General features: G+C 47.9%; 2 protein-coding genes across 3 annotated transcripts in view; one reads left to right on the forward strand and one right to left on the reverse strand.

Moving 5' to 3' along the window:
• Nucleotides 1-20,233, forward strand: part of vav3a (vav 3 guanine nucleotide exchange factor a) — a 119,990-nt gene extending 99,757 nt beyond the window's left edge. The window contains 4 exon segments of the mRNA XM_080196443.1: nucleotides 1,882-1,969; nucleotides 4,591-4,720; nucleotides 14,228-14,379; nucleotides 19,531-20,233. Coding sequence (XP_080052569.1) covers nucleotides 1,882-1,969; nucleotides 4,591-4,720; nucleotides 14,228-14,379; nucleotides 19,531-19,584 — 424 coding nt within the window. The 3' untranslated portion in view covers nucleotides 19,585-20,233.
• Nucleotides 20,234-22,441: 2,208 nt separating this feature from the next.
• LOC145348278 (netrin-G1-like) overlaps nucleotides 22,442-26,106 on the reverse strand; it is a 58,557-nt gene continuing 54,892 nt past the window's right edge. For both annotated transcript variants that reach the window (XM_080196477.1, XM_080196476.1), the window contains 2 exons: nucleotides 25,140-25,274; nucleotides 22,442-23,360 (listed from right to left, as the gene is read on the reverse strand). In XM_080196477.1, the coding sequence (XP_080052603.1) occupies nucleotides 23,131-23,360; nucleotides 25,140-25,274 (365 nt within the window). In that variant the 3' untranslated portion in view covers nucleotides 22,442-23,130. The remainder of the gene's footprint in view (nucleotides 23,361-25,139; nucleotides 25,275-26,106) is intronic.

A 26,106-nucleotide genomic window follows, 5' to 3' on the forward strand; every position in this document is an offset into this window, starting at 1 on the left:
GCAAAGGGATATAGATAGTCTCAGTGAGTGGGCGAGGGTCTGGCAGATGGAGTACAATGTTGGTAAATGTGAGGTCATCTATTTTGGTCGGAATAACAGCAAAATGGACTATTATTTAAATGGTAAAAAATTGCAGCATGCTGCTGTGCAGAGGGATCTGGGTGTCCTTGTGCAGGAATCTCAAGGAGTTGGTTTGCAGGTGCAGCAGGTAATTAAGAAGCAAATGGAATTTTGTCCTTCATTGCCAGAGGGATGGAGTTTAAAAACAGTGAGGTTATGTTGCAGCTGTATAAGGTGCTGGTGAGGCCACACCTGGAGTTACTGTGTACAGTTTTGGTCTCCTTACTTGAGAAAGGATATACTGGCACTGGAGGGGGTGCAGAGGAGATTCACTCGGTTGATTCCGGAGTTGAGGGGGTTGGATTATGAGGAGAGACTGAGTAGACTGGGGCTATACTCATTGGAATTCAGAAGAATGAGGGGAGATCTTATAGAAACATCTAAGATTATGATGGGAATCGATAAGATAGATGCAGGGAAGTTGTTTTCACTGGTGGGTGAAACTAGAACTAGGGGCATAGCCTCAAAATAAGGGGGAGCAGATTTAGGACTGAGTTGAGGAGGAACTTCTTCACAGAAAGAGTTGTGAATCTGTGGAATTCCTTGCCCAGTGAAGCAGTTGAGGCTCCCTCATTGAATGTTTTTAAGGCAAAGATAGATACATATTTGAACAGTAAAAGAATTAAGGGTTACAGTGAGCAGGCAGGTAAGTGGAGCTGAGTCCACGAAAAGATCAGCCATGATCTTATTGAATGGCGGGGCAGGATCGAGGGGCAGATGGCCGACTCCTGCTCCTAGTTCTTATGTTCTAGGTTTAAGTTAACACTGCAATGAAGTTACTGTGAAATTCCCCTAGTTGTCACTGTTCGGGTCAATGCACCAACATGTCTTTCAGACTGTGGAAGGAAACTGGAGCACCTGGAGGAAACCCATGCAGACACGGGGGGAATGTGCAAACTCCACACAGGCAGTGACCCAAGCTGGGAATCGAACCCGGGTCCCTGGCACAGTGAGGCAGCAGTGCTAACTATTGTGCCACCCTGTCACTATAAAAGGAAAGTTAAATTCTGGACAAGGTGTTAGAAGGATGAACATTATAATCTGTGGCAATCACAGAGAAATGGCCAGAGGCTAAATATCTACTTCACTGAAGCTGCTAAAATAAAGCTGTTACTGCAGCCTGAAGTTTGGAATATTAATGCGGTTGGCTTAGACAGAAATAACATAATTGGCAAATTAGCAAAACTAAAAGAGGATAAGAGCACAGGTCAGATAGAACATACCCACACATACCCGCAAGAGATTGCAGAGAACAATATTTATAGCAATGTTTCATGTGGGACTTTGTCTATCAGTGAATCACGCTCAGTTAAACCCGTCAAAATCAATGACGACACTTTCAGATCCACAATGGGGTCAAACATGGTTTATGTTTAAAGTTTATTTCTTATTGTCACAAGTAGGCTTACGTTAACACTGCAATGAAGTTACTGTGAAAATCCCCTAGTCACCACACTCCGGTACCTGTTGGGATACACTGAGGGAGAATTTAGCACGGCCAATACACCTAACCAGCACATCTTTCGGGTTGTGGGAGGAAACCAGAGCACCCGGAGCAAACCCACGCAGACACGGGGAGAACATGCAGGTTCCACAGAGACAGTGACCAGGAATCGAACCTGGGTCCCTGGCGCTGTGAGGCAGCAGTGCTAACCACTGTGCCACCGTGTCTGTGTTCAAGCACCAACGTTCTTTGGCATATTGTTTTTGTATCATTACATGACCCTGTCTGCCTTGTATCATTTCTCACTCTCTGAACAGGTACAACAATGAGGTGAAACACATCAAAATTCTTTCCAGAGACTCTTCATTTCATATCGCGGAAAACAAGAGGTTCCACTCTTTAACCGTGAGTAACCTTCAAGAAGAGTATTACATGGTATATTTATTGCCGCGATGGCTAGGCCAGAGTATATTGCCCGTCTCTTGTTGCTCTTGAGAGGGTGGTGATGAGCTGTCGTCCTGTGGTGTAGGTACGTCCACAGTGCTGTTCAGGTGGGCGTTCCAGGATTTTGACCCAGTGACAGTGAAGGAACAGTGATATATTTCCAAGTCAGGATAGTGAGGGAAACCTCCAGGTGGTTCTGTTTCCATGTATCTGCTGCCATTGTCCTTCTAGATGGTGGAGGCAGTGAGTTTGGAAGGTGCTGCGTAAGGAGCTGTGGGGAGTTGCTGCAGTGCATCTTGTCGATGTTGCACACGGCTGTCACTGTGATAGTAAATTGGTTGTCGGTGTAGCGCACTCAGGAGTGTTCAGTCAGTGCTTTTCAATTAGGGAATCCCATCTATTGGTGGACACCATGTTCCGAGTTTTCTAAACAGGGATTGGTTGTGTATGTTCAATACTCCACCAATAGTAAACAGCTGAGTGTGATGAACAATCTAATCACTGGCAGCACCGGCACTGTCACTGTCACTGTCCACTGGCACCGGCACTGTCCACTGGCACAGCCCACTGCTCACTGTGCTGCTCACCAGCACTGCTCACTGCCTGCTGTTCACCGGCACTGCCCACTGGCAGTGCTCACAGGCACTACCCCCTGACACTGCCCACTGGTCACTGTGCTGCTCACTGGCACTGCTCACTGTGCTGCTCACCAGCATTGCTCACTGCCCACTGGCACTGCCCACTGCTCACTGTGCTGCTCACTGGTGTGCTCACTGGCACTGGCAGTGCTCACTGTGCTGCTCACCAGCACTGCTCACTGCCCACTGGTCACTGTGCTACTCACTGGTGTGCTCACTGGCACTGGCAGTGCTCACTGCCAGTCACCTGCCACATTGCTCATTTGGCAGAATGATTTTCTTTGGCTTTGCAGCCTCTTGTTTGTAGAAAGCACCATTTATGTTGGTGCTGCAATAGTAACAGCATGAAACAGCTCGCTCCACCTGCTTCTTACCCTCCCACAAGGCCAAAAGAAATAGCGGCAGAAGAAGGCCATTCGGCTCCTCGAGCCTGTTCCACCATTCAATAAGATCGTGGCTGATCCGACATTCCTCCCGCTCACTTTCCTGCCCTTTTCCCCTGACCCTCGATTTCTTTACTGATCAGAAATCTATCCCAGCCTTAAATATACACAAGGGCTCTGCCCACACAGGTCTCCTTGGCAAGCAGTTCCAAAGACTCTCAACCCTCTGAGAGAAAAAATTCCTTCTCGTCTCAGTATTAAATTGCTGCCCCTTTATTCTGAGACTCTGCTCCCTGGTCCTGGACCCTCCCATGATGGGAAACATCCACTCAGGATTTACCCTGTCAAACCCCTTCATAATCCTGTATGTTTCAAGGAGATCACCTCTCATTCTTCTCAATTCCAATAGGTACAGTCCCAACCTGTTTAACCTTTCCTCATAAAACAATCGCTTCACACCAGGGATCGTCCCAGTGAACCTTGTCAAATGCCTTCTGAAAGTCCAAATACAACACATCTACTGGTTCTCCTCTATCTGCTCTGATGGAGACTTCCTCGAAAAACTCTAACCAAACACAATTTCCCTTTGATGAAGCCATACTGAGTCTGCTTGATTGGATTATGATTTTTCAGATGTGTCTACTACCTCCTGAATAATAAATTCCAACATTTTTCCAACAATAGATGTTAGGTTAATCCATCTTTAGTTACCTGCTTTTTGCCTCCCTCCTTTTTTAAACAGGGGTGTCACATTTGGCAGTTTTCCAATCCTCCAGCATTTTTCCAGAATCCAAGGATCTTTGGAAAGTTGAAGAGCAGGTGGATAGACTGGGCACTTTGCAGGTGTGGGGGTGATAACCTTAGGCGTGTATGTGAGTTTGTGCAACATACAGCGAGTAGGTGTGACCCAGGCTGTAATCCCAATGACGAGCCAATTAACTCAACCAGATTGTGCTTGTAAAACTTCAAATGTGGTGAGAACAGATGTGATTCCATGATTGGGCAGCACATTCTAAACAATCCTGAGTGTGTTGAGAATTACACTGACAGTCAGTTTAAGATGACTAGTAGGGCGCTCAAAGTGGCTCAGTTACGCACGCTAGAAGCTACTGATATTCTTTCGTACAGGAGGCCCCTGTCCTCCACAAACTGAACCAATGACCAGACACCAAGGCTTTTCCAGCCAACCAAAAGCTTGGGAAGCTTGGGGAAACTGCATTCCCCACGGCAATGCTTTGACTAATCAGAGCTGACTTGCCAACCAATCAGATGTCTTTTCTTGTGCCTTTGAAATTTGTCATTTTTGTATCTGTCCTGATGAGTTCAAGGCAAAAAACTTCAATAGCATGTCTCTGGTTGGCAAAATTGATACAGTGTGTAAAATAACAACGTTAATTTGAAAAAGAGAGCAATCCCAATGCAGAGGGCAATGACTGGATTGGATAGAAGTGACTCACGTGCCATGGGCCGAATGGCCTTGTTCTGTACTGTATTGTGCGATGATTTTTGAAGTGACGTTGTGAATCCACGGGTTACTAATCCATGTGTTGTTTCTGAACAGGAACTTGTGGAATATTATAAATACCATTCGCTGAAAGAGGGATTTAGATCTTTGGACACAATGCTTCAGTTCCCGTACAAAGACCCCGAAGATATCTCGGCGTACAGACCTCAGCGGGACCGGGGTCACTGTGAGTACACAACACTTACTTCCCTTTGTCTACACTGCTCAGCAGCCGGGAGTAAGAATGGAAAAGGGATTGGATAATTCCGGCCAGGAGCCGCTGTCTCCCTCTGTCCACAATAGTCGATCCAGAGAACTCGGCCTGAGCCTGAAGGGGAAATTGAAAATGAATCTGGGGATGCAGTGAGTGAGTGCTGTTCGAATTGATTCACTCAAAAAGAAACCAGAGAGATTCCCAGAAAATTGCATTTTGGGCTCCAGTATCTGAGTAACTGGAGACATGAGGTCAGAGTCATAGATTTATAGAGGTTTACAGCATGGAAACAGGCCCTTCAGCCCAACTTGTCCATGCCATCCTTTTTTTTAAACTCCTAAATTAATCCCAAATGCCTGCATTTGGTCCATATCCCTCAATACCCATCGTACCCATATAACTGTCTAAATGCTTTTTAAAAGATAAAATTGTACCCGCCTCTACTACTGCCTCTGGCAGCTTGTTCCAGACACTCACCACCCTCTGGGTGAAAAAATTGCCCCTCTGGACACTTTTGTATCTCTCCCCTCTCACCTTAAACCTGTGCCCTCTAGTTTTAGATTCCCCTACCTTTGGGAAAAGATATTGACTATCTAGCTGATCTGTGCCCCTCGTTATTTTATAGACCTCTATAAGATCACCCCTCAGCCTCCTACACCCCAGAGAAAAAAGCCCCAGTCTATCCAGCCTCTCCTTATAACTCAATCCATCAAGTCCTGGTAGCATCCTAGTAAATCTTTTCTGCACTCTTTCTAGTTTAATAATATCCTTTCTATAATAGGGTGACCAGAATTGGACACAGTATTCCAAGCGGGGGGGGCGCTTGGACGGGGAGGTGAGGGAATGGGGGTGGGAGTGAGGCTGTACAGGGGTGGGGACGGGGTGGGGGGGGGGGGCGGTGGTGGTGGTGGGGACGGGGGGAGTGAGGCTGTATGGGGGTGGGGGGCGGGGGGGGTGGGTGGGGGGGGTGGGGCTGTACGGGGGGGCGGGGTGGGGACAGGGGTGGGAGTGAGGCTGTACGGGGGGGGGTGGGGGGGAGTAGGGGTGGGAGTGAGGCTGTCCGGGGGGGTGGGGGTGAAGTGGTGGGTGATTTGAATAATGAGAATTGTGAGGGTCACTGGGTCAGGTGTTAGTGTGCAGAGGGGTCGATGGTGAGAGACAGACACTGAGAGCTGTGTGTACCACCTGCAAATCTCATCATCCAGGAAACCTCACTTACAGATTACACTCAAACTGACTCCGTGGCCGTCTGTCTGTCTCGATGTAAATGTTTGCTGGGGTGTGAGTGTGTTTGTATTTGAGATGTTTATCTTGTGTGTTTCTAATTAATTTTTTCTCTCCCTCTGTCCTCTCTCAGCTGCTTCTGTCTTCTGCGGCTTTTCATTTCTAACTCCTGCCAGTTGCAACTTCCTACCTCCTTCCTCGACTCCATTCTGGTCAGGTACAGCTCACTCACTCGATTTTCTCCTCTCTCTCCTCTTGCCGTGTTAGATTAGCCTCTCTATGTGTCAGGGAGGGTCCAATCCACCTCTCCACACAGCAAATATCCCATTGATTCCAGCCCAGTGACTCTGAGCTCAGTATACTGTCACGGGTCTTGCTGCAGCTGTACAGGGCACTGGTGAGGCCGCAGCTGGAGTACTGTGTGCAGTTTTGGTCACCGCACTTACGCAAGGATATTTTGGCCTTGGAGGGAGTGCAGAGGAGGTTCACTAGGCTCATACCGGAGATGAGGGGGTTAGACTATGGAGAGAGACTAAATAGACTGGGTCTGTACTCGTTGGAGTTTAGAAGGATGAGGGGGGATCTTACAGAGACGTATAAGGTAATGAAGGGGGTGGATAGGGTAGAGGTAGAGAGATTCTTCCCGCTTAGAAAGGACAGCAGGACTAGAGGGCACAGCCTCAAGATAAGGGGGGGGTGCAGTTTAGATCAGAGTTGAGGAGGAACTTCTTCACTCAAAGGGTGGTGAATCTCTGGAATTCTCTGCCCGTTGAAGTGGTGGAGGCTGCCTCGCTAAATATATTTAAGTCACGGGTAGATAGGTTTCTGATAGACAAGGGAATTAAGGGTTATGGGGAGAAAGCGGGAAAGTGGAACTGATCCACTTCAGATCAGCCGTGATCTTATTGAATGGCAGGGCAGGCTCGAAGGGCTAGATGGCCTCCTCCTGCTCCTATTTCTTATGTTCTTAGGACAGACCCTGTGTCACCACAGCTAATAATGTGCTCTCCATAGAACACACTGCAGATTGTACAGACCGTTACACCCGCCCCCGTTACGCCTGCCCCTGTTACGGCCAGCCCCATTACAGACTTATAGAAACGTAGAAAAACTACAGCACAATACAGGCCCTTCAGCCCACAAAGTTGTGCCTAACATGTCCCTACCTTGGAGATTACTAGGCTTACCTATAACCCTCTATCTTACTAAGTTCCGTGTACTTACCTGAAAGCCTCTTAAAAGACCCTATCGAATCTGCCTCGACCACCACTGACGGCAGCCGATTCCACTCACTCACCACCCTCTGAGTGAAAAACTTACCCCTAACATCTCCTCTGTACCTGCTCCCCAGCACCTTAAACCTGTCCGGTTACGCAGAGGCTTGTTACGATTTTCAATTCAAGCCATATTTATATAAACTTAAACCCCCTCTTTAAAATGAGTTAGCAAATCACAGGCATACTTGCTGTGACTTAGATTACTAGCCCTGGAACCTTCAGAAAGTCTTTGGAAAAAGAGGCAGAGAGAAACATGGCAGCCCAGGCAGCAACTGCTTGTATTTTTAAACGTGAAACTGAAATAGTATTTGATCCCTGCCAGCTTAGCTCCTCCTATTAAGCAAATGACTCTGTCTCTGTCCATCAACCTAATTAAAACTCGACATTGACACTCCCAGGAGAACCTAAATAAACAAAAGGTCCATTAACTCCACAAAATAACTCATTCCCAGCTAAAATCAGTTATTATCCTGCATTCTCAGCATCTGCTGCATGTTTATCAGACAAACCAACTTTTGTAACAACGCGCTGCTTCTTAAAGCAACTCTACCTTAAACACAAAATATCTCAAAATAACATAATATCATCACACCCTCCCCTTTATAAAAATGAACCAACAATATGAATAGTTGGCTTCATTTTTCAAAACCTCGAGGTTTCACACCATTAGTACTCTATAAAAAATAAATCTTATTACAGCTCAGCAGCAAACAAATTTAACAACAGTATTGTCCAGTTCAGTCTTTTTATTCCAATATTGAACATGGCTCCTTCCTTCCTGATGGAGTTTCTACAATCACATTCTCTCTTCCTGTTAACCCATGACACACCGCTGTCATTCTGCTACTTCCTCCTTCCTTCCAGAATCCTCCTTCTGCTCTTGATGCTGCTTTCATTCCGAGTCCGAGCTCGGTTCCGTGGCTGTGAATTATTCCTGGTGCTGTCCTCGGAGAGTTAGGCTGGATCCGGAGGGTTAGACCTCACACTGAACACAAACCACTTTGGATTTACTTTTAGTTTCCTTCACTGAATCCAACCAGGTTTTTTTTTATTTTCAGAGCCCTGAAAGGTCAAACCAATCATTTCCCAGAGGATCGATTTGCTCACAGACTTTGTCAGGGACATTTATTTAACTTCACGTGTGTGTTCAGAGCCATCCAGAAAGGTCACTTCATCTCTCTGTCCCTTTCTTGTTAACTGGTTTTAGCTCCTGTGTCAGGGAGTCCATCTCCCCCATCTGTTCAAAACTGTACATTCAAAACTCTTCCCAGAGTCTCCACTTTCTAGTCGCAGGTTGGGAATTTTCTTTCTCTGTCTCCATGGTGTGGATTGGTGGATTTCCGATTACAACAATCCTCGACTCAGTAACCGTTAGAAAGCTTCTTTCTATCATTCCCCACCCCCCCCGAGGAAACAACTGTGAGGAAAGACACTGGACAATCTCAGACAGTGAAAGTGGATCTTTCTGTTCCAATGATTCATTGCTTTGTTTCTTCAGCATCTCCAACATCATTTTCTGTAAATCCCCTGGCAAAGATATAAATATCCGATTGGCTGTTTTGCCCTCAGGATGCTGAGGGGCGACATGGAGGTGCTGTGATTAGTCTAAATAAACATTTCCAGTTCACTCCCACTGACCCTGCGGCTTATTATTAGTCTTAATATCAGACCTTAACCATAGAAACCCCGTAACGCAGAGCCCCCCCCCCCGTAACGCAGAGCCCCCCCCCCGTAACGCAGAGCCCCCCCCCCGTAACTCAGAGCCCCCCCCCGTAACGCAGAGCCCCCCCCCCGTAACTCAGAGCCCCCCCCCGTAACACAGAGACCCCCCCCGTAACGCAGAGCCCCCCCCCCGTAACGCACAGAGCCCCCCCCCCGTAACGCAGAGCCCCCCCAGTAACACAGAGACCCCCCCCCCATAACGCAGAGCCCCTCCCCCCCGTAACGCAGCCCCCCCCCCCGTAACACAGCCCCCAGTAACGCAGAGCCCCCCACTGTAATACAGAGGCCCGTAACGCAGACCCCAGTAATGCAGGCCTCTATAGCGCAGACCCTGTAACAAATCAGATGATCTGGGGTTGCTCAGTGCAATACTGAGCACCACATGCAGAACAGCAAGATCCCAGCTCCAATCCCTGCCCCTGATTGGTGTGTGTGGACGGTTAGTGATGTTTGCTGTCTGCAGTCTGACAGTGAACATCAGAGGGCAGTGTTACACACACAATCTGCCTCCTGTGAATCAGTCTATCAGTGAATCACTCGGCACTTTGTAAGCAGCATCCGGATTCACACTGAAAGGCAGCAAGTTATTTCCTCTGATTCCTCTTTATCCTGTATCCACCGTCACTCATCACATCCTCCGCTCCGACTCAGAAGCTCCTGGGTTCAGAGGGGCGGCACAGTGATTAGCACTGCTGCCTCACAGCGCCAGGGATCCGGGTTCGATTCCCGGATTGGGTCACTGTCTGTATGGAGTTTGCACATTCTCCCCGTGTCTGTGTGGGTTTCCTCCGGGTGCTCCAGTTTCCTCCCACAGTCCAAAGATGTGCGAGGCGGGGGATTGGCCGTGCTAAATTCTCCCTCAATGTCCAATGACGCGCGGGTTGGGGGATTAGCCCCGGTAAATGTGTGGGGTTACAGGGATAGGGCCTGGGTGAGATGCTCTTGCAGATTGTTAGTGCAGACTCGATGGGCTGAATGGCCTCTTCCTGCCCTGTAGGGTTTCTATGATTCAAACTCAACTCCAGAAGCTCAGTACAGGACACGGGGGAAGCAAAACACTGCGGATGCTGGAAAATCTCAGCAGGTCTGACAGCCTCTGTAGAGAGAGGATAGAGGCAACGTTTCGAGTCTGGGTGACCCTTCGTCAGAGCTGGAAGAGGCTATTCAGCCCATCAGCACAGTGCTAGCTCATTTGAAGAACATTCACTCTTTCCCCATCTCCCTGAATTCTGTCCTCCTTCGGGGATTTATCCAATCTGCTTTGATGGATTTATTGATCCCGTATCCACCATCCGACTCCCCCACCACTCCTCCCTCACTCCTCACTCCTGAACACCGAGCTCCCCCCGACTCACCCCTCAAACCCCGTTCAATCCCCCCAGCTCTCCTCCAAGCCCCTGCCCCCAACCCTCTCACCTAAGCTGCCCTCATCGCTCGGCAGTTTTTCGTGAGGGGGTGGAGGGACTCGGGGTGGGGGATGTGGGGGGTGGGGGTTTGGGACGGGGGTGCGGGGTCAGGGTGGGGGGTGCGGGGTTGACGTAGGGGGTGTGAGGGGTGCAGGGTCGGGGTGGAGGGGGTGCAGGGGGATTGTCTTCCTCTGCTGATTGAGCAGTCTGAAGAAGCATTCCCACTTTCCAGAAACTATTCCTGGAGAAGCCGTGTTCGGAATTCCTGATCCGAAACATGGAATTCCAGCATGATGCAGGAAGTTGGGAGCAGCAGGGCACTCGGATCGTGACTGGTCCTCCTGCAAACATTCACACCACACTCTCTCTGTGACTCAAACCAAACACCACTCCCCACCGTGCCCCCCCCTCAACAACACCCCCCACTACACCCCAACGCGCCCCCCCCGACACCCCCACACCACCACCCCCCCACGCCCCCCCCCAGCTCTGTTCCACAGGAAGCGAACTCCCTGAACTCAGTTCCGTTCTGGCCAATCTCCCCCGTGACCCTCTCTGAAGCTTTTACATTCTTCCTGAAGTCAGGAGCGGAGAACTGGACCCAATCCTCTGTCTGGGATCTACCCGCTGTTTGATGGAGATTAAAGTTAATCTCCTGCATTTTGTAACCTAGACCGGGGTTTCTAAAGCTCAGAATCCCAGGAGCTTTCTGTGCTGATTAGTGAAGCTGGTTCCATTGCCAGTGATGTGTGAACTCCCAGCTCCAGGTCTCTCTGCTCCCACTCTCCGTTTCAAACCCAATCCTTCCCTTCAGACCGTCTCTTGGCGTTCCTCACCGGACACTTTTCCCTGTTGGATTTGACCTTCCCCATCCTGCAGCCTATCAGCTGTTTCCTATATCACCGGCTCAGTTAAATAAATCCAGATTAAAAACTATTTTCAGTGACGGTGACCATGAAACCATTGTCGGAAAATCCCACCTGGTTCACGAATGTCCTTTAGGGATGGAAATCTGCCGTCCTTACCCGGTCTGGCCTCCGTGTGACTCCGGAGCCACAGCAATGTGACTGACTCTGAACTGCCTTCTCCAACTCAAAAGCCTCCTCCTTTACTCTGAGTACTGGGCTCCTCCATCATTGAGGATGGGGATATTTGTGGAGCCTCTCCCTCCAGTGAGTTGTTTAACTGTCCACCACCATTCACAACTGAATGTGGCAGGACTGGAGAGAATCATAGAATCCCTACAGCACAGAATGAGGCCCTTCGGCCCATCGAGTCTGCACCAACCACAATCCCACCCAGGCCCTACCCCCATATCCTTACATATTTACCTACTTATCCCTCTAACCTTCGCATCTCAGGACACTAAGGGACAATTTTAGCATGGCCAATCAACCTAACCCACATATCTTTGGAGCTTAGATCTGATCCATTGGTTCTGGGATCGCTTAGCTCTGTCTATCCCTTGCTGTTTTTGGTGTTTGGTGTAGTTCTGTGTTGTGGCTTCACCAGGGTGGCACCTCATGTTTAGGAATGCCTGGTGCTGCTCCTGACATGCCCTCCTGCACTCTCCATTGGACCAGGGTGGATCCCCTGTCTTGTTGGTAATGGTAGAGTGGGGGATGTGCTGGGCCAGGAGGTTACAGATTGTGTTGGAGTACAACTCCACTGCTGCTGATGGCCCAGAGTGCTTCATAGATGTTGAGTCTTGCGTTGTTAGGTCTGTTTGAAGTCTGTCCCATTTAGCACGGTGATAGTGCCACACAACACAATGGAGATTATTCTCAGTGTGAAGGTGGGACTTTGTCTCCACAAGGACTGTGCTGCGCTCACTCATAGAATCGTACAACACAGGAGAGGCCCTTCAGCCCATCAACACTGATACACGAGAAATACCTGAACTCTCACCTAATCCCATCTGCCAGCACTTGGCCCGTAGTCCTGAATGTTATGATGTGCCAAGTACTCATCCAGATACTTTTTAAAGGATGTGAGGCACCCCACCTCCACCACCCTCCCAGGCAGAGCAGTCCAGACCCTCACCACCCTCTGGGTAAAAAAGTTTTTTCCTCACATCCCCCCCAAACCTCCTGCCCCTCACCTTGAACCTGTGTGATTTGATTTATTATTGTCACATGTATAAGCATACAGTGAAAATATTGTTTCTTGGGCACTTATACAGACAGAGCATACTGTCCATAGAGAAGGAAAGGAGAGAGTACAGAATGTAGTGTCACAGTCATAGCTCGGGTGGAGAGAAAGAGCAACTTAATGCGAGGTAAGTCCAACCAAAGGCTGACAGCAGCAGGGAAGAAGCTGTTCTTGAGTCAAGAACAAAGAAAATTCCAGCACAGGAACAGGCCCTTCGGCCCCTCCAAGCCTGCACCGACCATGCTGCCCGACTGAACTAAAACCCCCTCCCCTTCCGGGGACCATATCCCTCCATTCCCATCCTAAACATGTATTTGTCACAATGCCCTTTAAAACTCACTATCGTATCCGCTTCCACTCCCTCCCCTGGGAACCACCCTCTGTGTAAAAAATCTGCCTCATACATCTCCCCTCGCACCTCAAACCTGTGCCCCCTCGCAGTCGACTCCTCAGCTATGGATTTATCCGATATATCCTCTCATTTCTACTCTGACTAGCACTTGGCACCGGACACCCCTCAAATTCCATCATTCCTGTGAGAACAAACCAAGTTTCTCCAATCTCTCCTCATAGCTGATGTCCTCCATACCAGGCAACATCCTGGTAAATCTTCTCTACCCTCTCCATAAGAACATAAGAAATAGGAGCTCCACATCCTTCTGGTAGTGTGGTGAGTCGGTTAGTACATGACCTTGGACTTTTGTATTTTTTTCCTGATGAAAGGTGGTAGAAGAGAGAATATCCGGGGGTTTGTGGGGTCCTTAATCATGCTGATTGCTTTACCGAGGCTGCAGGAAGTGTAGACAGAGTCAATGGATGGGAGGCTTCCACCTTCTTCTGTTAGGTAAAGACACAAAAGCCTGAGGTAACGTACTGACCGACTCAAGAACAGCTTCTTCCCTGCTGCTGTCAGACTTTTGAATGGACCTACCTCGCATTAAGTTGATCTTTCTCTACACCCTCGCTGTGACTGTAACACTACATTCTGTACTGTCTCACTTCCTTCTCTATGAACAGTATGCTTTCCTGTATACAATAGTTCTCAATGCATGTGACAACAATAAATCAAATCAAAATGTGTGCTCTCTCAGGTTTGGTTGAGGGAGTGCTCCACTGTCAGAGGGTCAGTACTGAGGGAGTGCCGCACTGTCAGGGGGTCAGTGCAGAGAGAGTGCCGCAGTGTCAGAGGGTCAGTGCTGAGGGAGTGCCGCACTGTCAGAGGGTCAGTGCTGAGGGAGTGCCACACTGTCAGAGGGTCAGTGCTGAGGGAGTGCTGCACTGTCAGAGGGTCAGTACTGAGGGAGTGCCGCACTGTCAGAGGGTCAGTACTGAGGGAGTGCCGCACTGTCAGAGGGTCAGTACTGAGGGAGTGCCGCACTGTCAGAGGGTCAGTACTGAGGGAGTGCCGCACTGTCAGAGGGTCAGTACTGAGGGAGTGCCGCACTGTCAGAGGGTCAGTGCTGAGGGAGTGCCGCACTGTCAGAGGGTCAGTGCTGAGGGAGTGCTCCATGGGACGTGAGATAATTTGTGCTCTCTCAGTATCAGTTGAGGATCTAAGGTGACTATTTGAAAAGCAGCAGGTTTCTGTCCCGCCCAATATTTATTCCTAATCTCCACCTCGCAGTCGAATGGCCTTGTTTTTATTACGTTGTTGTTTGTGGTGAAAGGCACTATCAAAATGCAATCCTTTTCTTTTGCAGCTTTAAGTCCCAAAGTGGTTGGCGTGGCGATAGCTCAGTACGCCTTCTCCGCCAGGGACATGAGGGAACTGTCACTTCAGGAGGGAGACATGGTCAAGATTTACAGCAAAAATGGGCCGAATGGCTGGTGGCGCGGATCTGTCAATGGCAGGGTGAGTAATCGCACACGCCAATCACACTGATCAGCGTGCGACCGTAAGGTATAGGAGCAGAATGAGGCCACTCGGTCCATCGAGTCTGCTTCGCCATTTTTCTCATCCTCATTCTCCTGCTTTTCCCCATAACCCCTGATCCCCTTATTAATCAGGAACCTATCTATCTGTGTCTTAAAGACACTCAGTGACCTGGCCCTCCACAGCGGCAAAGAGTTCCACAGATTCCCCACTCTCTGGCTGAAGAAATTCCTCCTCGTCTCTGTTTGAAAGGATCGTCCCTTTACCCTGAGGTTGTGCCCTCTGGTTCTAGTTTTTCCTACCAATAGAAACATCCTCTCCACGTCCACTCAATCCAGGCCTCGCATTATCCTGTAAGTTTCAATAAAATCCCCCCTCATCCTTCTAAAATCTAACAAATACAGACCCAGAGCCCTTAACCATTCCTCATACAACAAGCTCTTTCATTCAGGGATCATTCTTGTGAACCTCCCCTGGACCCTTCCCAAGTCCAGCACATCCTTCCTTAGATACGGGGCCCAAAACTGCTCACAATTCTCCAAATGGGGTCTGACCAGAGCCTTATACAGCCTCAGAAGTCCATCCCTGCTCTTGTATTCTAGCCCTCTCGACATGAATGCTAACATTACATTAACCTTCCTAACTGCCGACTGAACCTGAACGTTAACCTGAAGAGAATCTTGAACAAGGATTCCCAAGTCCCTTTGTGTTTCTGATTTCCTAAGCATTTCTCCATTTAGAGAATAGTCTCTGCCTCTATTCCTTCTTCCAAAGTGCGTAACCTCACACTTTACCACATTGTACTCCATCTGCCACTTCTTTGCCCACTCTCTTAACCTGTCCAAGTCCTTCTGCAGCCCCCCTGCTTTCTCAATACTACCTGTCCCTCTACATCTCTTTATATCATCTGCAAACTTAGTAACAGTTCCTTCAGTTCCTTCCTCCAAATCATTACTGTATATTGTGAAAAGTTGTGTTCCCAGCACTGACCCCTGAGGCACACCACTAGTCACCGGCTGCCATCCTGAGAAGGACCCCTTTATCCCCACTCTGCCTTCTGCCAGTCAACCAATCCTCTATCCATGCCAGGATTTTACCCTTAACACCATGGGCACTTATTTAACTGTCTCCCAAGTGGCACCTTCTCAAAGGTCTTCTGGAAATCTAAATAAATCACATCCACTGGTTCTCCTTTATCTAACTTCCTATTACCTCCTCAAAGAACTCGAACAGATTTGTCAGACATGACTCCCCTTGACAAAGCTATGCTGACTCTGTCCTATTTTATCATACACTTCCAGGTACTCTGCGATCTTTAATAATGGATCCTAAAATCTTGCCAATGACTGAAGTCAGGCTAACCAGCCTATCACTTCCCATCTGCCATCTCCCTCCTTTCTTATTTAGCGGTGTTACATTAGTTACTTTCCAGTCTTCTGGGACCCTCCCTGTCTCCAGTGATTCCTGAAAGATCACCACCAATGCCTCCACAATTTCCTCAGCTATCACTTCTAGAACCCTAGGGTGTAGTCCATCCAGTCCAGGTGATTTATCCACCTTCAGACCTTTTAGTTTTCCCAGAACCTTCTCCTTAGTGATGGCCACTACCCTCACCTGTGCCCCCTGACTCCCTGGAGCTCTGACATCCCACTGGTGTCTTACACCATGAAGATTGATGCAAAGTAACTATTCAGTTCCTCTGCCATTGCTTTATTTCCTATTATTACTTCTCCAGCCTCATTTTCCAGTGGTCCAGTGGCTATTTTTGCTTCTCTCTCAGCTTTTATATTACTAGCTAACTTACACTCATATTTCATCTTCTGCCCCCTTATTGCTTTATTAGTTGTTCTCTGCTCACTTTTAAAGGTTTCCCAATCCTCTGGTCTCCCACTAATCCTCGCCACTTTGTCTGCTTTTGCTCTTACACTATCCTTCACTCCCCTCGTCAGTGATGGATGCCTCGCCCTCCCCTGAGCATCTTTCCTCCTCCTTGCGATGAATTTCTGTTGTGCCTTCCAAATAACTCTCAAAAACTCCTGCCATTGCTGTTCTGCTGTTTTCCTGGCTCGGCTCCCTGTCCAATCAACTCTGGCCAGCTCCTCCCTCATGTCTTTGCAATTACCTTTATTTAATTGTAATACCGTTACATCTGATTCCAGCTTCTCCCCCTCTAACTGCAGGGTAAATTCTATCAGATTGTGGTCACTGTTCCCTAAGGGTTCCTTCACCTTTAGTTCCCTAATCGAGTCTGCCCCATTACACGTCACCCAATCCAGAATTGCCAGTTCTCCAGTCGGCTCTGTCACAAACTGCTCCAAAAAAAACCATCTCTTAGACATTCCACAAATTCCTTTTCTTGGGATCTATTACCTACCTGATTTTCCCAGTCCACCCACATATTGAAGTCTCCCAGGATTATTGTAATATTGTCTTTTTTATTTGCCTTTTCTATCTCCTGATTTATTTTCTGTCCCACATCCTGACTCCTGCTGGGGGGGTCTGTACATAACTCCCATCAGGGTCTTTTCACCTTTGCGATTCCTCAACTCCACCCACACAGATTCTCCACCTTCTCATCCTATATCACTTCTTGCTAAAGATTTAAGAACATTCCAGCGCAGTACAGGCCCTTTGGCCCTCGATGTTGCGCCGACCAGTGGAACCAATCTAATGACCCTCTAACCTAAACTATTCCAGTGTTATCCATATGCCTAACCACTGACCATTTGAATGTCCTTAAAGTTGGCGAGTCCACAACTGCTGCAGGCAGGGCATTCCACACCGTTACTACCCTCTGAGTAAAGAACCTACCTCTGACATCCGTCCTTTCATTACCACCCCTTAATTTAAAGCTATGTCCCCTTGTGTTAGCCATCACCATCCGAGGTAAAATGCTCTCACTGTCCACCCTATCCAATCCTCTGATCATCTAGTATGCCTCAATTGAGTCACCTCGTAACCTTCTTCTCTCCAACGAAAATAACCTCAAGTCCCTCAGCCTTTCCTCATAAGACCTTCCCACCATACCAGGCAACATCCTGGTAAACCTCCTCTGCACCCTTTCCAATGCCTCCACATCTTTCTTATAATGCGGCGACCAGAACTGTACGCAATACTCCAAGTGCAGCCGCACCAGAGTTTTGTACAGTTGTAACATGACCTCACGGCTCCGAAATTCAATCCCTCTACTAGTAAAAGCTAACACACCGTACGCCTTCTTAACAACCTTATCAACCTGGGTGCCAACTTTCAGGGAGCTATGCACATGTACACCAAGATCTCTCTGCTCGTCAACACTACTAAGAGTCCTTCCATTAGCCCTATATTCTGTACCCCTGTTATTCTTACCAAAGTGAATCACCTCACACTTTTCCGCATTAAACTCCATCTGCCACCTCTCAGCCCAGCTCTGCAGCTTATCTATGTCCCTCTGCAAACTGTAACATCCATCCTCACTGTCTGCAACTCCTCCAACTTTGGTGTCATCAGCAAATTTACTGATCCATCCTTCTACACCCTCATCTAGGTCATTTATAAAAATGACAAACAGCAGTGGCCCCAAAACAGATCCCTGAGGTACACCACTTGTAACTGAACTCCAGGTTGAATATTTCCCATCAACCACCACCCTCTGTCTTCTATCAGCTAGCCAATTCCTGATCCAAACTGCTAAATCACCCTCAATCCCATGCATCTGCATTTTCTGCAGTAGCCTACCATGGGGAACCTTATCAAACGCTTTGCTAAAATCCATATACACCACGTCAACTGCCTTACCCTTATCCACCTCTTTGGTCACCTTTTCAAAAAACTCGATAAGGTTTGTGAGGCATAACCTACCCTTCACAAAACCGTGTTGACTATCCCTAATCAATTTATTTCTCTTTAGATGATTATAAATCCTATCCCTTATAATTCTTTCCAAAACTTTGCCTACAACAGAAGTAAGGCTCACTGGTCTATAATTCCCAGGATGGTCTCTACTCCCCTTCTTGAACAAGGGGACAACATTTGCTGTCCTCCAGTCTTCCGGCACTATTCCTGTAGACAATGACGACATGAAGATCAAAGCCAAAGGCTCTGCAATCTCCTCCCTAGCCTCTCAGAGAATCCTAGGGTAAATCCCATCCGGCCCAGGGGACTTATCTATTTTCACACTCTCAAGAGTTGCCAACACCTCCTCCTTATGTACCTCAATCCCATCTAGTCTGCTACCTGGTATCGCAGTATTCTCCTCGACTACACTGACTTTTTCCTGCTTGAATACTGACGAAAAATACTCATTCAGTGCCTCTCCTATCTCTTCAGGCTCCACGCACAACTTCCCACTACTGCCTCTGACTGGCCCTAATCTTGCCCTAACCAATCTTTTATTCTTGACATACCTGTAGAAAGCTTTAGGGTTCTCCTTGATCCTATCCGCCAAAGTCTTCTCCATGTCCATGTTTAGGTTGGCATGAGTCCACTCAGCCCATCATGGCCATTCAACCCCTTGATACAATCTCCAATTATCCCCACTGCTCTTTAACCATAAGTGATAAACACAGGTCCGCATAGAGAAGCTGGGATTGTTCTCCTTGGAGCAGAGAAGGTTAAGAGGAGATTTAATAGAGGAGCTCAAAATCAGGAAGAGTTTTGTTGGAGTAAATCAGGAGAAAGTGTTTGCAGTGACAGGAGGGTGGGTAACCAGAGGGACACAGATTGAAGAGAATCGGGAAAAGAACCAGAGGGGGAGATGAGGGGAATTTATTTGACACAGTGATTTGTTGTGATCTGGAATGTGCTGCCTGAAAGGGCAGTGGAAGCAGATTCAATAATACCTTTCAAAAGGGAATTGGAGAGAGAGTTCTCAGGGAAGCGTTCACAGAGCAGTGGGGAAAGGACGGGGTGGGGACATGGTGTCGGCGGGGGTGGGAGTGGAAGGGGGGTTTAAACAGGTGACTCTTTCAAAGAGCCAGCACAGAGATAATGGGCTGAATCGCCTCGTTGTGTGCTCTGAGATTCTGGCCATTAACTATCTCCCTCAGTCGGAGGGAAGGAGGTCACTTGGAGTGTTCACTGGGGCCAGATTTCTGAGGGTTTCCGGTTCAGTCCCCCCAGTGAAATCGGAATGTTGTTGCTCTCTTTCAGATTGGATGGTTTCCCTCGACGTATGTGGAGGAGGAGGATTGCTTTGCGGACTGACTGCGTTCCCTTTGGCCTGAGTTTCAGGGATGATCGAACTGAGCTGTAGTAGTGGCAGCGATGCGGGAATCTGGTGAAGTGTCCTCCATGACAGGCTGTCGGGATACGCCCAGGCTGAGGTGACCTGGGCTATCTGGAGACCACGGGTTCATCAAGACTTTGTTACAAGCAAGCTGGCAATCCACTCTGAGGAGCGGGGATAGTGAGAGGATCACACACAGTCCCCATGGAGCCACATTCACCATCTCCACCTCTCAGTTTGGGATTGAACCCAACCTCGGGCTTTGACTGGTTAGAAACAGCCTCGACATTGCTCCAGCACGGTGAACCCTGTCAGTCTGTGAAAATAACGCTTGGGGATAGACGGAAACACCCAGATTTGATCGCTGCCTTTGATTACTAACTCCTGTGTGTATATTATTGCAAATTTAATTCAACCTCATTGCCTCGCTAGGCCTGTGTCTGAGACAGAGTGAGCTGCAAGAGACCAATCTGGGAATGGCTTCAACTCTCAATTCCACAGCCCAAAGTCAATTCATTCGGAAAACTGAGTCCAGAATCCAAACTGACACTGTCAGGGCAGTACTGAGGGAGTGCTGCACTGTCAGAGGGCCAGTGTTGAGGGAGTGCCGCACTGTCAGAGGGCCAGTGCTGAGGGAGTGCCGCACTGTCAGAGGGTCAGTGCTGAGGGAGTGCCGCACTGTCAGAGGGTCAGTGCTGAGGGAGTGCCGCACTGTCAGAGGGTCAGTGCTGAGGGAGTGCCGCACTGTCAGAGGGTCAGTGCTGAGGGAGTGCCGCACTGTCAGAGGGTCAGTGCTGAGGGAGTGCCGCACTGTCAGAGGGTCAGTGCTGAGGGAGTGCCTCACTGTCAGAGGGTCAGTGCTGAGGGAGTGCCGCACTGTCAGAGGTGCTGCCATTTGGATGAAACATTTAGACAAGCTCCTTCCTTCCCCTGTGCCCCTGCTCTGAGGATCTGGAACACTTCCAGAATAGGGAGGAATGTTGTGGGGAGTTCCCCTTCGTGTCAAGTGGCCTTGAAACCGGGGTGGGTGGGGAGCAAATGGCCTCATGCCTCTCCCAGTTTGTATGTTTGTTCCCCTGGTGATCTGTTGATATTCACCCTTCAACCAACCCCACCAATAAAACAGGTTAACAGCTTACTCTGCTACTGTGGGATCTTGCTGTGCACTGCCTGCTGACCATTCAGAAGTGACCACATTCTCATTGTACTTTGTTCTCAGTCGATGCTTTGGGATGTCCTGAGGGTGTGGCCTCTTTCAAGGTCAAACCAAATAAGCAAACTCAAGTTCAATCGGGTTACAGTAAACGGGGCAGCTCCCCAAACGGAGGGGGAATGGCCCGAACACAATCCAAGTACAAAGGAAACTTAAAAACATCAAATAAAATGTGATTATCAGGGTTGATAATGCACCCCAGCCCCTGCGGTGCCCAGTGGGCATGGAAGGCATCAACTGCACCCGCGGACACCACATGCTCCCTCTCCAGGGACACCTGCCCGTGAACATAGCCGCGGTAGAGGGGCAGACAGTCGGGATGGACAACACCCCCCCCCCCTCCTGCCAATCGCCCGCTGCCTGGACCTGTAAATGGCGCGCTTCACCAGGCCCAGGAGCAGGTTCACGAGGAGGTCACCATCCCGACCCTTCCCTCTCCACACTGGGTGTCCGTAGGTCAGGAGCGTGGGACTGAAATGCAAACAGAACATCAATAAAAGGTTCTTCAAGGCAGTGCAACCTAAGACACGAGACATAGACATGGTCCACGGACTCCACAAGGCCACAGAAGGAGCCTGTGAACCCTACGGTTGTGCGGACCTGCTGCATGCAGCACTCTCCACCCCAGGTCCCCGATGAAATTGGAGGAGATCCCTCCGTAGAGCGACCTCCGTTGGGGACGTCCGCCGCTTGGCAGCAACAAGGCCCGCCAAGGTGTATCCGGGCGAAAGGCGAGGACACGGTAGTGGAAGGTGGGCAGCAGTAGCCTGTACAGGAAACACCTCCGCGCGCTGGAAAAAGGCACTTGACCCAAGGAGGATGTGGAAGGTGCTATAGAAATGCAATTTGTCTCTGACCTCTGAATGAAAGAAGCCAATTGACAATAAGATAAAAAATGGAAATAATTCAAATTGAGCTTTAATCCCTTCAGTGGTGAGGGTCACAGGGGCTCAACATGAGGTCAATGTATTTCTCGTTTCTGATTGGATTTGGAGATCCTCGCAATGTCAAAATGCTGTTTATAAAGTTTCAGTAAAATCCTCTCCTGAATCTGGAGCTGTTTGATCCAAACATTTATTTAATAAACTGGATTCTTTTCCTTTTGTCCTGTAATTCTGGAGCAGAACGGCCTCATTACACAGCAGGATCCCAATTCTGATCTGGGGCCCCTCAATGGCAAAGCTCATTGTTCCCAGGGGAATGACTCAAATCCTTTGCTGGATCTCAGGACACTTTTCCAGAGCTGGACTCTCTGACTCTTTGATTCAGCAATTTACAGACACAGGGAAATCAGACAGAGAAAAGAATCTCATTGTAGCCGTCACTGCAAGTTCCACAGTGATAGATATATTGACACAGACAAACAACTATTCACACACAAACTATATCACACCATGTGAGATTGCAAGAAAATAACTTCATCTTAATACAAAATAATCAATATCGACACAAACACTGATTGCTGCTCGCTATTAGACCCACATGGGACTGATACAGCCCCTCCCCTGCCCTGGGTAGGCCAGGATAGGAAGCGAATTCCAGAAGGATTGGGATCAGGATGGAGGCAGTTACACAAATCCCCAAGGGACAGGATTTCGTGGGAATTCTCCCTGAATCCTGGATGTGGGGAACACAAAACTGTGTCTCTTATTCCCTCTGGCAATGATGCACTGGCAGAGAGACCCTGTCCCCACTCAGTATTCCCTCACAGAGAGAGGGAGATTGCGTAGAACTTGTGTGCAGGATAGACTGAGAGCTTCCCTGTTAGAATTTCCACCTTTCCAGTGATGCATTAAACCGAGGCCTCCTGTTCTTTCAGAGACATCACCTCACTATTTATAAGAAAAGCAGGGAGTTCTCCGCAGTGTCCTGGTTAATATTTACCCATTAAGCAACACCACAAACAGATTATCCAGTCATTAACATTATTATTTGTTGTCCTTCAATGGCTGGAATCGCTTTGGAACATCCTGAGCTAGTGAAAGGCGCTAGGGAAATACAAGTCCTTCCTTCGTTTCTTTGTCTCAAAGCTGAACTTAGGATGAGTGACTGGTGGTTGTAGAATGAATATTAACAGCTGCCTTGGATCCACACAGAGTCGGAGAGTGCAGTCCCCACTGACTGCTGATTCCATCCAGGATTTGAGATCCAGTTGGATTGGCTCTGTGGGCTCAGGTTTTGCATCCAGTTTGTCTTTCCCAGGGTCGGGTGTGTGAGGGAGGGAAGTGTGTTTCAACAGTGACACAGTAAACCCTGAATTCTCCTTTGCTCTCCGCACTTTCCCGTCAGCGTCCATGACACTGGAAGCTGGTCAGAGTGATATGTGGCCATTAGCGATGATTAGCAGAGCAGTCAGTGAGAGCAGCATCCGGTGTAAGGTGGGGTCTTGGGGGGATTGGGAGACACATCCTGCTGCTCCCTTCCTGCACTGCACTTTCTCACATAGGAGGCCAGTGTAGGGAGTGGGACAGAGACATCTCCCATTGTCCTCACACACTCCTCCATTCTCACACCGTGATAGCAAATTATCACACACACTCACTGCAAATAAATCAGAATAAAGAAATATTAGTTTGTGAAAAATCCCTCCACATTAAAGATTGTTTCAATGTCACCAATCCCAGCGTTTAACTTTTACAACATTATTTTATTAGAGAAACATCATAGAAACATTACTGTGCAGGAGGGGCCATTTAACCCATCGAGTCTGCACCGACAACAATCTAATCCAGGCCCTATCCCGGTAACTCCACATATTTACCCCACTAATCCCTCTGGCCTATGCATCCCGGGACACCAAGGGGCAATTTAGCATGGCAAACACATCTAGCTGACAAACCTTTGAATTGTCAGTTGAAACTGGAGCACCCGGAGGAAAACCACGCAGACAGGGGAGAATGTATAGACTCAGTGACCCAAGCCAGGAATCAAACCTGAGTCCCTGGCACTGTGAGGCAGCAGTGCTAACCATTGTGCCACATCATTCAGAAAGAAGTCAAAAAACTATTAGGGAAACAGAGAGAAATTATGAAGTTAAATGATGACGGAATCCAAACAGAGTGAGTAAAATATTCCAGAAACACGATGGTAAGAAATGGGAAATCAGGAATGATATCGGATTACTTGGGAATAAATTCAAGTAATTCAAAGGTAATGACAGCAAAATGGCAAAAATATTCAACAATTACTTTGAATATTTACCAGATATTAACATGTGAAGGGCCTGTTTCCCGGGCTGAGGTTGTTCTTTGAGATTAACATGTTGGATATGAAATTAACATGATGGTCACGGGATTAACATGTTGGACACGGCATTAACATGCTGGACATGCAATTAACATGGACATGGGATTAACATGGACACGGTATTAACATGATGGACACTATTAACATAATGGACACGGTATTAACATGGACATGGTATTAACATGATGGACATGGGGTTAACATGCTGGACACGAGATTAACATATCGGACATGAGATTAACATGCTGGACATGGGATTAAGAAATAGATTTTAAAAGGTATAAAGACAGTTCAAATTGAAAGGGGAAAGATAATTAATGAAATGAATTAAACTTGAAGAGGATAAAACTCTTGATCCGGATGGGTTGCATCCGCACCTTTTTAATAAGTTTAGGAAGAAACATATTACATTGATTTTGGAAGAGACCAAATGTAATTCTTATATTTAAAGAAGGAGATAGAACAGATTTAGTGAACTATCAGAAATTAGCTTAATGTCGGTGGCAGGAAAGATGAGGGAATCTTTCCTCAGAAGTGTAAGATAATAACATCTGGCAAGTGGAAATATGGCAAAGAGTAAACAGCACAGATTTCAAAAAGGAAAGTTATATTTAACTAACCTTATTCAGATCTTTGGAGAAATAAAAGAAAGGGTAGATAATGATAATGTCGTTGATGTATTTGGATTTTTAAAACGCCTTCGATAAGGTACCTCACAGTGAACTCATGGCTAAGGTCAGAATGTGAAGAATTGGGGACCATGTGACTGACTGGACGGTAAACTGGCTAGAAGGGAAAGTCAGTAAAGTGACCAAAAACTCTAATTTTAAGGAATCAATGAAGGGGATAGGACAATGGGCCAAAATGGGTAATTAAATGCTAAAGGAGAGACAGTCGGTCAAACTGTGTCCAGTCATGGTCACTGCATTTTAGGGAGGATATGGAGAAGGTTCACTCTCTAAAAGCCTTTGTGTTTTCTCCACAGTAGCTGGACTATCAGATATCCTGCTGACATGGTCACACAGAGCCCAGGGTTGGAGTAAGCCCAGGAGCTGATGTAGATTGTTTCCTTACCTTGACAGCCCTTGTGCCAGTAATATCCAGGTAGGCACCTGTCACACTTAGGCCCTGTTGCCCCAGCCTTGCAGTCACAATATCCCGTGTCGTTACAGCGATGGTGGAGTGAGCCATCAGGATTACACTTACAGTCTGTAGAAACAAGACAACACACACACACACTGCACACAGAGATTACAAATAAAACACGAGTTCAGCAATAGAAATGACTGTGACACAGCCACGGGACGGTCAAACTCTGAGAGTAAAACAAGTCTTCAACATGACGTGGAGATGCTGGCGTTGGACAGGAGTGGGCACAGTCAGAAGTCTCACAACACCAGGTTAAAGTCTAACAGGTTTATTTGGAATTACGAGCTTTCGGAGTGAGTCACCTGATGACAGAGCGGATCAGGCTCGAGGGGCCAAATGGCCTACTCCTACTCCGAGTGCTTATGAAACTGCGCTGAATCAACACTATCACAGGCCAAAAAAATACAAAACACTGGCTTCATCACCACAGGATGGCATCCACCAGCACAGAAGCTCAAACCACAGAACCTCTACAGTGCAGAAGGAGACCATTCAGCCCATCGAGTCAGCACTACCCACCCATCCTATGCCTGTAACCCTGCATATTTACCATGGCTAACCCATACAATACTGACCACCTGGGGGCAATTCAGTATTCTATGTTCAATTTGGAATCGATCACAATTGGAAATCTGCAAACAGTTCTGTCCCCATCGTATAAACAGGAGAGGCAGATGCTGGGGGAAGTTGCAAAATCAGCTTTAAAAGGTTGATATCAGATCGAAACTATCAGAAAAAACTGAACAGACTCCAGGTTATTTCTCGAGAACAGAGGGTGGTGAGTGTCTGGAACGAGCTGCCAGAGGTAGTAGCAGGGACGGGTATAATTTTACTTTTTAAGGAGCATTTAGACAGTTACATGGGTAAGATGGGTATAGAGAGATATGAGCCA

This window comes from Carcharhinus amblyrhynchos, chromosome 9 (assembly GCF_965287045.1).
Source record: "Carcharhinus amblyrhynchos chromosome 9, sCarAmb.v2.hapA, whole genome shotgun sequence".
Taxonomy (NCBI): domain Eukaryota; kingdom Metazoa; phylum Chordata; class Chondrichthyes; order Carcharhiniformes; family Carcharhinidae; genus Carcharhinus; species Carcharhinus amblyrhynchos.